This window comes from Lissotriton helveticus, chromosome 8 (assembly GCF_964261635.1).
Source record: "Lissotriton helveticus chromosome 8, aLisHel1.1, whole genome shotgun sequence".
Taxonomy (NCBI): domain Eukaryota; kingdom Metazoa; phylum Chordata; class Amphibia; order Caudata; family Salamandridae; genus Lissotriton; species Lissotriton helveticus.
Window position 1 is genome coordinate 231,680 of NC_136069.1, and position 14,821 is coordinate 246,500.

The window sequence follows — 14,821 nt, forward strand, 5'->3', positions numbered from 1 at the left end:
CTGTGAGAAACCCCGGCAGGGTGTCCACAAGGTGAAAGCCAGGCATCCCGCCGCGAGGGGTCGTAGTGGAGATTAAGCAAGCTATTGCCCAGGGTCGCAGAGTGTGACCCCGTGAGTTGAGTAGGCACCAGAGCGAGAATTGTCGAGTCCGTGGAATTTTTGAGCCCGAGACCCACCGAGGCGGGGAATCAAACCCTGGTCCACGGTCGATCTCAGCTTCCGGGTCTGCCGCCTCTAACCACTGAGCCACGCTTCTCCACTTGTCTTACCTAAAGATCTTTTTACTCGTCATTTCGTAGTTTCTTGGCACTAACCTATTCAGACCCCCCAGGATATAGCGGCATGCATTATCTTTTGTAAAAATGCTGCGATTTCTACAAAAGTGCCGATTTCGCGGGCACTTTTGTAAAAATCGCGGCATTTTAAAAAAAGTGCAGATTTCGCGGCAAGCCGCGAAATCGCGAAATCCTGGAGGGTCTGCATAATGGAGTTGCCTTTTTTGTTGTCTTACATCCAAGGGCTGATCACAACCCCCTCCATAGGAATACCTCTTTTGTTAATTAACATCTATAACTGGAGTTCCGGTGACCAGAAGGAACCTCCAACTATTCACTAATTGAAAGCGATCCTGGCTCCACATATCAGGGCCCATTATGTCATTGTTGCAGGTGACCTGAACTTAACCTATGAACTACATAGCATTACCCAGGTTGTATTCCGATGAACACATGTGGGATATTCCAGAGTTAATATCCCTCGTGAGGAGTCACCTCTCTAGGGTTGCTCGCCAAATGGTCGACCTAACCCTTACATACGGGGTTCGAGCATGTAATGGCAGCTCTCTCTCCGATGCCACTCCTGCTCCCAACTTCCTAAGAGAGATGTACTCCAGCCACATCGATTATATTATTCTAGACATCCGGATATGGAGGTTTATGTGGGATATGGCAGTGGTATGTAGAGGTGAGAGTGACCATAACGCTCTGATTTTAACTGGTCAGACTTGCAACCACGTGCCATGCTGATGCCTATTCATTTCCACCCATCTTTTGAGTGCCTTCTCCTTGCTTTTCCCTTGCTCTCACTGCTTTGTCCTGTATTTCCCACCGTTTTTTGTGTGCCTTCACCTTTCCTTCCCCTCGTTGTCACTGTTTTCTCCTTGCTCTTACCCGTGTTTTTTGTGTAGCCTTCCAACGCAACTCCAGACCATCACCTCAGTTCCAGAATTCCGTGGAGCCCTGAAGACCTAGCTGTTTAAATGAGCCACCGGGACCTGCAAGTGCCTGGACACCCTGTCGGGCGATTAGTCGTACTTTACAAATCCTGATTGATTGATCCCCAGTTTCCTTTACCCATACTGAGATAGCAGCAGTGGTATCTTGGCAGAAGAAGGGTAAGGCTTCGGGCATGACAAGATTTCATCTTACCTTTTTATATCCAATCCAAATATACAAGTGCCTTATATGAATGTTGTTTCCAATGCACTCCCAGCTTTTGCTGCAATGCCACAACGTGGAAGGAAGCCGAAATAGTCTCGGTTTTCAAAAAAGAAAGTCACAATTGCCCACTTAACTATCGCCCTATCAGTCTTCTAGACAACTTGCAAAAGAACTTCTGGCAGAAGGTCTTGGGGAACCTATTGGATTAGATTGATGAGAACTCTATTTTCACCCACTTGCAGGCTGGATATAGACCTAAGACCGGACCTGTAGACCAGGTCTTCGACTTTCGATGGCCAAGTGGAAGACAGTAGACATTGGTGGGGGGCACTTTTTGTTGCTTTTATTGATCTTCAGGCAGTTTTTGATCTGGTCCCATGAGGGAGATTATGGAATTTGGTTTCTGGGCTGGGAATTCCTAGTAGTCTGCTCAATATTATTATGTGCCCGCATTTGGGGAATTATCCACTGATTCACTGAGGCCCAAACAGTGAATTGACTGAGAAAACTGCCATTCAAAAAGGGGTGCGCAGTGCTTGTGTTTTGGCCCCAACTCTTTTTCTTTTATACATCAATAATTGTGTAGAGTTTTTGATGAACTGTGCAAATGATTCTGCAATCTTAGCTACCCAAAGAGTTCTGGCCCTTTTCTTCTCGGCCAAGACGTCCTCCTTCCCAAGACACAGTCTGGTCTGCAAACCCTTATTGATAGATTTAACCTGTTTTGTGAGCTATACAGACTCAAAATTAACACCCTTAAAAATAAGCACAAGATCTATCACAAAGGGAGAAAGTTAAGTGTAAGATGGTAAATTCTGGGGAGAATTAAAGAATTCGTGTATTTAGAGATTCGTTTTTCAGGTTCTGGATCGTGGGCCCCTCAGATGTCTAAGAGTTCTTTTTTGATTTACCATTGGGTTTCAGCCAACCTTAGATTTTCTAGGAGAGCCCCTTAGTGTACAATCCTTCCAGTGATCAAAATATAAAAGGCCCAAGCTAGGAGTGCTGCTTTGTGTGGAGCAGAGCTGTTCGACAGCTCGCCGAGGGATTGGTTAAGTATTTTTATAAAAACCCTTGTGTGTATGGGGAGAGGCATCCATTTAGTCCCCCCTGGCTAGATCTTCAATCAATCGATCAGGATTTATAAAGCACGGCTAATCAGGCGCTTGCAGGTCCTTGAGGCTTATTCGAACTGCCATGTCGAGAAGAGATCACTAATGGAGCGAGTGTTTCTTCCTTAGGAGATATCTTCCAACCTTGAACCCCACAACTGAGACAGCTCAAAAGAATCTGCTACTCACTGGATTCCGGGTCGATGATGCTTGCGTCAACTTCCTCAACAACTTGAACTCGCTCTTCTGATTTCTGCAAAAAAATGCCTGATGGAGGAAATATAACCAGGTAAAACATGTCAACAACTCCTACAAGTCTCAAAAAGTAATTGCATCCAGTTTTGAAGATTGTATAAATACAAATTGAGCCAACAATATTCTTCCTGAAAGATTTAGTGTGAATGAAACGTTTGGTGTCAGTGAATGATCTTATCAGTTAGAGTAAATATTGTGAGTTCAACCAGTCCAAGACCATTGTCCAGTACAGCTCTCTCAGAAAGGGCTACAGATTCTTTAGAACATGAAGACATGATTCTACACTATCAAATAAGTATATTTAAGGTCTAACTAATTAATTAGTTCTGTGTGAAAAGGCATTTTATTTAAGGGTGTGAAAATAATTCCTCTAACTCAAATAGCGAAAATGTATAATTTATATCACAATACTTTGGAATTTTTTTCCTTTTCAGATCCCTCCCACCCCACCCCTAGCGCCTCGAGACCCTTACGGGTGAGTAGTCGCGCTTTAACAAACCCCTGATTGATTGCTTGATTCATTCATTCATTATTCAACTACACCTTGATAAAATTGTATAGACAAACATGTTTCCTCCCACAAAGATCAATTTGCAGGTGGGTATTCAGCAAAGTGACGGCAAAGCTTAATTTTCCTGATTTGACTGAAGAAAGGCAAAATGTTAATTTATGATAACATTATTTGCATATTAAGATGCATCAATAATACTCCTAAACTGTTTCAATTATTTTTTTGAAAAAACAGCCAAATATCCATGTGTTGTATTTTCTTGATTTACTATTTTAGGGTTCTTGTAATCTGCTACACCACCAATAGATAGCTTTCCCGCAGTACAAAAGAACACACAATTAACAACTCCATCTAAGTGGCTGAACTAACCATTAAAAGCAGCATGCGGCATCTGCTTCTTCACTCATTCTGTGCCGCTTCTAATGGTGTGTGTGGCCACTAAGATCAGTGCACAAAATTAACTAATTTAAAGGCTTTTCTAAAGCCAATGCCTTCAACAAGGAATGATTCTCTAGCAGCTTAAATGCTTGGGGAAAAGGCTTTCCACCCTTTAACAACTAGAAGAGTAAAGAAATAGCAAACTCGCTTTCTGCTTCCACTGTTTGTGACATTTCATGAAGTTTGCAAACTTCTTCAAAACATTTAGTGAAATCTGTTGAAGTAAAATCCTACAATTTCCTACATTCCTAAAGACACGAAGACGGTAAGAGGGAGGCATGTTCCTGTGTTCTTGTACAAGGAACTTGTTTTTTCAGTACGCATCCGCATAAGAATAAACTAATCCAAAATGGTAATTTCTAAAACCATAACTGTCATTTATGCCACCCAACTAACAGGCACAACAAGCAGCAACAACTACAAACAGTTGTACTAATAAGGCGACAAGTGAGGAATATGTGTGCCAGTCCGCAATAATAGACTGTGGGCAGTGACTGAGGATAGGGCTTTGATATCCATCTGCCTTCATAGCCAGCGAGTAGTGTTTGAGGAAGGAGCGGAGTGTGCCGCACCAACACACTGCCCGCAGTCCATGAATAGGGCCTGGACACCAGGGGCGTAACACAGGCCCCTGCAGCCCCCGCAGTGCGGGGGGGACCTCGCCCTCCAGGGGGCCCCGTCAGCACCGCACTTCTGCTGAGGAGCTCTAGATTGCGTCCGGAGGGGGTCCCTTCATGTACCCTGCAGGGGGGGCCCCCCTCAAGGTTCGTTACGCCACTGCTGGACACAGTGATATCTGTGTCAAACCCTGCTCAGCCGATCAATAAGATGGCACACATGGCTCCATCCTCAAACACTACCTGCTGGCTATGGATGCAGTTGGCACCCAGAGCCTTACTCTGGCACCATCTACAGTCTATCAATGGGGAAATGCACACACATTCCTCACTCAAACACTGCTCGTAGTCGGAATAAGACAGCCTCGGCCTCAAACACTGCTCACAGTCTATGAACGAGACAGACACTCACAACCTCAGCCTCAAACACTGCTCGCAGTCTAGGAACGAAACAGACACACACAATCTCAGCCTCAAACACTGCACACAATCTATGAAGGAGGCAGGCACACACAGCACCATCCTCAAACACTGCACACAGTCTATGAACGAGACAGACACACACAGCCCCAGCCTCAAACACTGCACACAGTCTATGAACGAGACAGACACACACAGCCCTAGCCTCAAACACTGCTCACAGTCTATGAAGGAGGCAGGCACACACAGCCCCAGCTTCAAACACTGCTTGCAGTCTATGAACGAGACAGACACACAATCTCAGCCTCAAACACTACTCGCAGTCTATGAACGAAACAGACACACAATCTCAGCCTCAAACACTGCTCACAGTCTATGAACGAAACAGACACACACAATCTCAGCCTCAAACAATGCTCGCAGCCTATGAACGAGACAGACACACACAATGGAGAAGTGTGGCTCACTGGTTAGAGCAGGCAGACCCTGAAGCAGAGGTCAGACCCGGGACCAGGGTTCAATTCCCGACGCGGCAGGGTCTTGAGCTCAAATGTCCATGGACTCGATAATTCTCGCTTAGGTGCCTGACCTAATCATGGGTTCACACTCTGCAACTCTGGGCATTAAGCTTGCTTAATCTCCACAACGGCCCCCCTGCGGCGGGATGCCTGGCTTTCACCTTGGGGATGCCCTGTAGGGGCTATCTCACAGGGAAAAGCCAGGACGGGTTCCTAAGGCAAGCGCGGAGATACCCCTTCGGGGGTCGATTCAGGCGCTATACAAGAAACATAATAATAATAATAATCTCAGCCTCAAACACTGCTCGCAGCCTATGAACGAAACAGACACACACAATCTCAGCCTCAAACACTGCTCGCAGCCTATGAACGAGACAGACGCACTCAATCTCAGCCTCAAACACTGCACAAAGTCTATGAAGGAGGCAGGCACACACAGACCCAGCCTCAAACACTGCTTGCAGTCTATGGACAAGAGAGACACACACAATCAAGCCTCAAACACTGCTACAAGTCTGCGAATGGGAAGAGGAACAGAACGCCCCAGCCTCAAACACTGCAACAAATCTATGAAAAGGAGGGAGCATACACAGGCTCAGCTTCAAACACTACACACAGTCTATGAAAAGGAGGCAGGCGCACACAGCCCCAGCCTCAAACACTGCACACAGTCTATGAAAGGGAGGCAGGCGCACACAGCCCCAGCCTCAAACACTGCACACAGTCTATGAAAGGGAGGCAGGCGCACACAGCCCCAGCCTCAAACACTGCACACAGTCTATGAAAGGGAGGCAGGCGCACACAGGCCCAGCCTCAAACACTGCACACAGTCTATGAAAGGGAGGCAGGCGCACACAGCCCCAGCCTCATACCATGCACACAGCCTATGAAAGGGAGGCAGGCGCACACAGCCCCAGCCTCAAACACTGCACACAGTCTATGAAAGGGAGGCAGACGCACACAGCCCCAGCCTCAAACACTGCACACAGTCTATGAAAGGGAAGCAGGCGCACACAGCCCCAGCCTCAAATACTGCACACAGTCTATGAAAGGGAGGCAGGCGCACACAGCCCCAGCCTCAAACACTGCACACAGTCTATGAAAGGGAGGCAGGCGCACACAGCCCCAGCCTCATATACTGCACACAGCCTATGAAAGGGAGGCAGACGCACACAGCCCCAGCCTCAAACACTGCACACAGTCTATGAAAGGGAGGCAGGGGCACACAGCCCCAGACTCAAACACTGCACACAGTCTATAAAGCATACACAGGTTCAGCTTCAAACACTGCACATAGTCTTTAACTGGGAGTGGGCATAGACGGTACCACCCTCAACCAGTGTCCCCTGGCTATGAATGTGGAGGGGGCACACATAGTGTCAGCCAAAACAATTTACCAGTCTATGAATGAGGAGGGAACATATTCCCCATCCTCAAACACTGCTCACAGGCTAGGAATAGGGTGAGGCACAAAAAGGCACATCCTCAAAAACAGGCTAAAATCTATGACTGGGTTGGGCACACAAAGTCAAAAACAACAGTTGATCGACAGAATGCCGAACAATGTCATACTATCACCCCAGTACAGCGATCTGGACCTAAGTCCATTGTTTTTTGCTCACCATGCCGTTCTAGTTTGAACCCAGCCATATGCAAATCAGTCTTGACCCTGTGCCCAATGGGTACATTCCAGCTCGAACTGCCATACCAGGTCCTCCCTGGACTGGAATGAATATGCTACTTACCAGTATGCATCTGTTCTTGGCATGTAGGGCTGCTAACATTCATATCTTAGCATTAGATCGCCGCCTAGTGTTGGGCTCGGATGATTGCACATTGTTGTCCTGGAAGAGTCTTCGAAGTATCCTGAGATAGGTGGCTCCTCCCCTGGACTACAGTGCGCATGGGCATCGGCTCCATCCCCAGATTGTTTTTCGCCATTGTGGCAGGAGATGGAGTGAAAGTGTAAAGGATGTCCATGCTAATGAATAAATACAATAGTATATCTGCAGCTGCGACAGGCACCGGGGAGGAGGGCGGGCGATATGAATGTTAGCAGCCCTACATGCCAAGAACAGATGCATACTGGTAAGTAGCATATTCAGTTCGAGGCATGTGGGCTGCTAAATTCATATCTTAGCATAGAATACATAGCAGTCCCTCCATCAGCGGCGGTTGCCCGTGCCAGCTGCAGAAACCTGAAAAAGTGTCTTGAGAACAGCCTGTCCTACAGCTGCTTGCTGCTTGGAATGCACATCAACACAGTAGTGTTTTGTGAAGGTATGTGGTGTGACCCACGTGGCTGCTCTGCAAATATCCTCTAAAGGAATGTTCCCTAGGAAAGCCATGGATGCCCCCAGTTTGCGTGTGGAGTGCGCTCTGGGGGGTATTGTTAAAGTGCGCTTGGCTTTCTGATAACATATCTGGATGCACTTAACAATCCACCTGGCTATCCCTGCTTTAGAAATTGGGTTGCCTTTGTGTTGTGGTGCGAAGGCAACAAAGAGTTGTTTTGTCTTTCTAAAGGGTTGTGTTCTGTCTATGTAGTACATCAACGCCCTCCGTACATCTAAGGTATGAAGCATTCTTTCCGCCACCGTTTGCGGGTTTTGAAAGAATGCTGGTAAGTCGATAGTCTGGTTAAGATGAAACTGTGACACCACCTTAGGAAGGAATTTAGGGTTAGTGCGTAGCACTACCCTATTTGGGTGAATTTGAATGAACGGCTCTTGTATGGTGAGCGCTTGCAGCTCACTGACACGCCTCAGAGACGTAATAGCTATCAGAAAGGCCACTTTCCACGTAAGGAATTGGAGCTCACACGAGTGCAGTGGCTCAAATGGTGGCCCCATCAGTCTGGTGAGAACGACGTTGAGGTTCCACACCGGAGCTGGTGGTGTTCTTGGGGGAATGACTCTCTTCAGACCTTCAAGGAAGGCTTTAATGGCGGGCACTCTGAAGACAGAGAGGTGCTGCCTGTTCTGAAGATAAGCCGCTATGGCTGAGAGATGTATCCTAATGGAAGTGTACGCCAGATTGCACTTGTAGAGATGTAACAGATAGCAGATGATGTTGGGAATAGATGCATCTAGTGGGTTGATGTCATTGGACGTACAGTAGATGACAAAACGCTTCCACTTAGCAGCATAGCATGCTCTAGTAGTTGGTTTCCTCGCCTCCTTGATGATACTCATGCATTCTGGAGGTAGGTTAAGGTATCCAAACTCTAGGACTTCAGGAGCCAGATCGCCAGGTTGAGCTGTCGTGGATCTGGATGCTGAATGTCTCCATGGTTCTGCGTCAAAAGACTGGGCGTGAGGCGCAGTCTTTGATGCGGCACCACTGAGAGTTCGAGGAACGTGGTGTACCAAGCTTGTCGTGCCCACGTTGGAGCAACCAGGACGAGAGTCATGGAGTGCTGCCTTAGCTTTCTTGCGACCAGCGGTATTAGAGGGGCTGGCGGAAAAGCGTATGCAAATTTGCCTGACCAGTTCATCCATATCGCATTCCCCTGCGACTGTGGGTGAGGGAACCTGGCGGCAAAGAGTCGGCATTTTGCGTTCTCCTTTGTTGCGAACAGGTCTATCTCCGGATGACCCCACTGCTGGAAGAACGGGTGGAGAACAGAAGGGTGTATCTCCCACTCGTGCATCTGATGGCTGTATCTGCTGAGCAGATCCGCCATCTGATTGTCCTTGCCCGGGAGGTGTTCTGCCATGAGGAAAATGTTCCTCTGAATGGCCCACTTCCACATGCTCTGAGCCAGATGAGACAGCTGTGGCGAGTGGGTGCCCCCCTGTTTCTGAATGTAGTACATCGTGGTCATGTTGTCCGTCCGGACTAGCACGACCTTGTTGCTCAGATGTACAATGAAGGACTTGAGCGCCATGAAGATTGCCATCAGTTCCAGATAGTTGATGTGCATCTTCTGTTGCTGCGTCGTCCATAGTCCCTGCACTGTGTAAGTGAGCACATGAGCTCCCCATCCCTGGAGAGACGCGTCCGTTGTCAGGATAATCTGCGGCACAGGCTCCTGGAACAGTCGGCCCTTGCAAAGGTTGTGTGGAGTCCACCAATGCAGAGAGTCGTATGCCCGACTGGTAACCAACACTAGGTCTGTCAATTGCCCACGAGCCTGTGTCCACTGATTCGCTAAGCACTCCTGGAGCGGGCGCATATGTAACCGTGCGTGAGGGACTATGAAGATGCAGGAGGCCATCATGCCAATCAACTGCATGAACACTCTCGCTGGCAGGGAGTGTCTTGGTCGGAATCGTTGGATCAGTGACTGAATGCTGTCGATTCTGACTTGGTTTGGCTGAGCCATGGCCGTCAGGGTGTTGATCGTAGCACCCAGGAACTGCCGGACATGTGCCGGCTGAAGATGCGATTTTGGGTAATTTAGGGAGAAACCCAGATCGTGAAGAAGGTGAATTGTAGTCGACATGTCTGCGGCGCACTGTTGCTCTGACTTGGCTTGTACGAGCCAGTCGTCTAGGTAGGGGTAGACATGGATATTCTGCCTCCTGAGGTGCGCCGCCACTGTCGCTAGACACTTGGTGAACACCCTCGGGGCCGTAGTGACTCCGAAGGGTAGGACTTTGAACTGGTAGTGCCTGCCTTGAATAGTGAACCTTAGGTATTTCCTGTGTGACGGGTGTAGTGGAATGTGGAAATAAGCATCCTTGAGATCTAAGGTCGCTAAGAAGTCTCCCTGGTTTAGCAAGGGAAGAATCTGCTGCAGTGTAAGCATATGGAAATGCTCTGACAGTATGTACAGGTTGAGGGGACGTAGATCGAGAATGGGCCTGAGAGAACCGTCCTTCTTTGGAATAAGGAAGTACAGGGAATATACCCCTGTGCCTTCCTCCCCCACCGGCACGAGCTCGATTGCGCCTTTTTGCAGCATCGCCACCACTTCCTGCTGCAATAAGTGCAAGTGCTCTGCGGACATAGGCCTTTGCCTCGGTGGGATGTTGGGTGGAGTGGATTTCAGCTCTAGGCAATAACCATACTGGATTAGTTGTCGCACCCACCTGTCTGTGGTGATGTTTCTCCAGACGGGCAGGAACTGCTGCAGTCTCCCCCCGACAGGTGTTAGGTGGTCGGGGGGCAGTGACAGAAAGTCACTGTTTGCTTGGAGTAGAGGTGCGGGAGCTGTTGTTTCCTCTGCCGCGACCTCTGTTGCTGTTATTCCTATAACCTCCCTTGTTCTGTTTAGTGAACGAGGATTGCGCCCCACCTTTGGAGAACTGGGATTGTTGACCCATCTGTCCTCTGGTGACTCCACGTGCACCTGAGCGACGAAAATTGCTGCCACGAAACTGTTGGGACTGCAGGGCCCCCATAGACTTAGCAGTTTCCGTGTCCTTCTTTATTTTCTCTAGGGTGGTGTCAACATCCGGACCAAACAGACTATCAGGATTGACTGGCTGATTCAGAATTGTTGTCTGAATATCCTGCTTAAACCCTGAGATGCGGAGCCAGGCTTGTCTTCTCAGCATAACGCTAGTGTTGATAGCCCTAGCAGCTGTGTCCGCAGCGTCAAGTGCACACTTGATGGCTGCGTTTGATATTAGCTTTCCTTCCTCAATAAGCATTTTGGTGCCTTCTTGGAACTGTGGGGGCAGGTGTTGTATAACCTGTTCTAGGGTGTCGTAGTGCGCCCTATCATAACGCGCCAGGAGCGCCTGTGTATTTGCGATGCGCCAAAAGTTTGCCGCCTGTGCAGCCACTCTTTTGCCTCCTGCCTCAAGCACTTTGGACTCCTTATCCGGGGGAGGAGCTTCACCCGTTGTCTGGGAGTTGGCACGTTTCCTGGCATTGGCAACCACAAGGGAGTCCAGTGGCAATTGTCCCCGGATGTAGACGGGGTCCGCAGGTGCAGGCCTGTACTTCTTTTCAATGCGAGGGTTGACCACTCTCGCCCTCGTAGGCTCCTTAAAAATGTCCCCAGCATGTTTGAGAACACCTTTCAGCATAGGAAGTGTCTTTACTGTCCTCTCAGATATGGCAAAGGTGTCAAAAAGGAAGTCTTCCTCGACCGGGTCGGCATGCATGTCCACATCATGATTGGCCGCCGCCCGTTCAATTAGTGCATGAAATCCTGCTGAGTCCTCAGTCGGGGATGCACGTGCATTAAAGGTCTGCGGGTCTTGGCCCACACCTTGGGTGTTCTGGTCACCAGTGTCGTCGTAAGAATCTGGTTGTACATCAGGTTCATCGATAGGGAAATTGTACTGTTCATCCTCATCATATTCCTCACCCACAGAGTGTTCTGGGGAGGGAGTAGGGCTCCGTCTTGGAGGAGGCTGAATCGGTTCCGTGAGGCCTGAGGCGTCAAGGGGCACCCTCTTCTTTTTCAACGGGATGACGTAGGGGTCCACCGGCTCCGAAGTGATCTTCCGTTTATAGAGTGTCAGCTTGCCGGTGGCAGCATCAATGAAATGCTCTGAATCGTCTTCCGATTCGAGTACACGACGTGGAAGAGGGTCAGGCAGCGAGGAACCCTGTTTCGGAGCCGATTTCGTCGAAAACGCTTTCGGCGCCTCCTTAGGTGGCAAGAGAAAGAGGAGTTTCCCAGAAGGCTGAGCCGGAGCGTCCTTCTGCGGCTGCGGTGATGGCATCGGAGCCGATGGAGCAAAGGCTTTTTCCCTGATTCTCTGCAGTGACTCCGCAATGGGGGACGGTACACTGCCAGAGGGTTTCGTCGCCGACAAGGATGCTTTGAGCGGTCCCTCGGATCCGACGTCCTCGCGGGCCTTGTGCGTTTTGGGCGCGGAAACCGTCTTCGGCACCTCCGAATCTTGAGGCCGGGGCGCAGACTTCTTGTGCGTAGCCTCTTTGGAGCCGACCTTGGCGGGCTTGGACGGCGCCGGAGCCGCTGATCCGTGCCGACCATCTCTCTTGGGGGCCCCTTCCTCGGGCGTCGGTTTCGATTTCGGAGCATCGGAATCGACAGACTTCCTCGGCTTCTGCGGACCGGAGGTCGACGGAGCCGACGGGGTGACGGGCACCGACTTCTTCACAGGCACGGCAGCCATCTTAGGGACACTCGAGTCCTTTGGTTTCAGTTTCGATTTCGGGTCGGCCATTTTAGGTGTTGACGACCCCGACGGTTTCAGTTTCGGTTTCGAAACATCGTGCCCAGCAAGTGAGTCCGTAGCCGGGCCCGAAGGCGGGGCTGTGGCTTGCGGCAACGGGTCCTGGGTAAGGCCGACAGGCGATCCCGTGTCCCGGTCGGTATCCTCGTAACCTTCGGGGCAGAGCTCGTCCGCAGAGCTATCCGCCGCGGCCCCATAAATCTCATCGTCGTCTCCTACCTCTTCGACGTATTCGAGGACCTGACCCGCGACTCCGTCGTCGTCTCCCGGATCCGCCTCGACCTCCGTCTGTGATGGGGAGATTTGTAGAAGGTGACCCTGGACCTCTTCTTCCGGGTCGCCGAAGATGTTCTCCGGATCTGGGGCCGCTTGCCTAGCTTCCAAGCGCACCGCGCGCCGAAGCTTGAGAGTTTTCTTGGAGCGGAACTGTGCACAGGCCTTGCACTTGCCGTCGTCGTGGTCCGGTGAAAGGCACTTGTTACACACGGGGTGTAGATCGATGTGTGGGTACTTGGACCCACAGAGCGGGCAGTACTTGAACGGGCTCCGCTCCATGTCCGTAAAGGCTCGCTGTCGTGTCGCGATGAGAAGGCCTCAAAGTTTAGAAAGCGAAGAAAACTCCGCTTAATCCGGCTTCAAGAGACGGAAGACTCGAGACCGAGCGCAGACAATACCGACGCAAGAAAATCGAGGCCTTTTGGCCGGTAAAAGATAGTTTTACTTGGTTCCGACAGTAAGACGTCGAGACCACATCCGAACCCAATGGCGGAAAAAAACAATCTGGGGATGGAGCCGATGCCCATGCGCACTGTAGTCCAGGGGAGGAGCCACCTATCTCAGGATACTTCGAAGACTCTTCCAGGACAACAATGTGCAATCATCCGAGCCCAACACTAGGCGGCGATCTAATGCTAAGATATGAATTTAGCAGCCCACATGCCTCGAACACAAGCATCCTAGGACCGGTTTCGGGGTTTCACCCCTCTTCAAGGATAGCTTGATTCCAGTGGCATGGAGAGCACGGGACCCACGTCTGGGCATACCCTTCCCACTCCGGGTTACAAATGCAAAAACAACAGTTAATGGATAGAATGCTTAACAATGTCATGCATTCACCCCAGTACTGAGATCTGGGCCTAAATCCATCGTTTCTTTGCTCACCATGCAGTTCCAGTTTGAACCTAGCCATATCCAAATCAGTCTGGACCCTGTGCCTCATGGGTCCTTGTGTTTACTTTGTTCGCCCTAAGTTGGCAGGGTATTCCCAGACGTGGGTCCCTTGCTCACGTTGCCACTGGATTCAAGCTAGCCTGGCTGATGAGGGCTGTTAGCCCAAAACCGGTCCCAGGATGCTTGTTTACAGTCCAGGGAAAACATGGCTTGGCAGTTCGGGCTGGACTGTTCCCATGAGGGTCATGACTGATTTGCATATAGCTGTGTCTGAACTGGTGTGGCAGAATGATGATGTATTCAACCCAGATCTGTGACTGGGGGTGAGTGTTTGAAAAGTTTCAGCACTCCGTCCATCATCTCCTTGTATTTGCTTTGTTCGCCCTAAGTTGGCAGGGTATGCCCAGACGTGAGTCCCTTTCTCACTTTGCCACTGGATTCAAGCTACCCTGGCTGATGAGGGCTGCTAGCCCGAAATCGGTCCCAGGATTCTTGTTTCCGGTCCAGGGAAGACATAGCTTGGCAGTTCGGGCTGGACTGTTCCCATGAGGCACAGGGTCAAGACTGATTTAGGGGAGAGGTGTGACGCCGCGGCCAGGGCGACGGACGCTGGATTCTGGGGATCAGGGTTCGATCCCCGGCTCCGGCGGCAGGTTAGCTCAGCACCATGTGACTGGGCAATAGCTTGCTTAATCTTCCCGGCGGCCCCCAGCGCCTAGAGACCCTTACGGGTGATTGTGCGCTATACAAATGTGGATTATTATTATTATTATTATTTGCATATAGCTGTGTCTGAACTGGGGTGGCAGCGTGAGCTAAAGAATGATGATCGATTCAAACCAGATCTGTGACTGGGGGTGAGTGTTTGGAAAAGTTTCAGCACTCCGTCCATCATCTTCTTGTGTTTGCTGTTTGCACACAAAGTGCCAGCCACAAATACTGCCTGAAAGCTATGCCTGGAGAATGGCGTATAGCTCTATTCACACCTACTCCCACAGTCTAAGAATAGCAAAGGACAAACGCACATCCATCCTCTAAAACGGCAAACAATCTATGAATGTGAAACAAAACCAGCAGTGTGATATTGTCATGTTGTATTGCCCCACACTTTCAAGCCCAAGGGCTAAACTCTGAAAATACTGCATGTGGGTTATGAAATCATAAAGGGGAGAAAGAATTTAAGTTTTCAACCAAAAGTAAAAATAGACTACTTAAAGGTGGCCTCCGTATGTGTTACT

The 14,821-nt window shown here is 49.8% G+C and overlaps 1 protein-coding gene across 3 annotated transcripts in view; it reads right to left on the reverse strand.

Moving 5' to 3' along the window:
• The window catches only part of LOC144772194 (uncharacterized), a 233,405-nt gene that overhangs the window by 48,729 nt on the left and 169,855 nt on the right, over window positions 1-14,821 (reverse strand). For all 3 annotated transcript variants that reach the window (XM_078656322.1, XM_078656324.1, XM_078656323.1), the window contains exon 9: window positions 2,741-2,818. In XM_078656322.1, coding sequence (XP_078512448.1) covers window positions 2,741-2,818 — 78 coding nt within the window. The remainder of the gene's footprint in view (window positions 1-2,740; window positions 2,819-14,821) is intronic.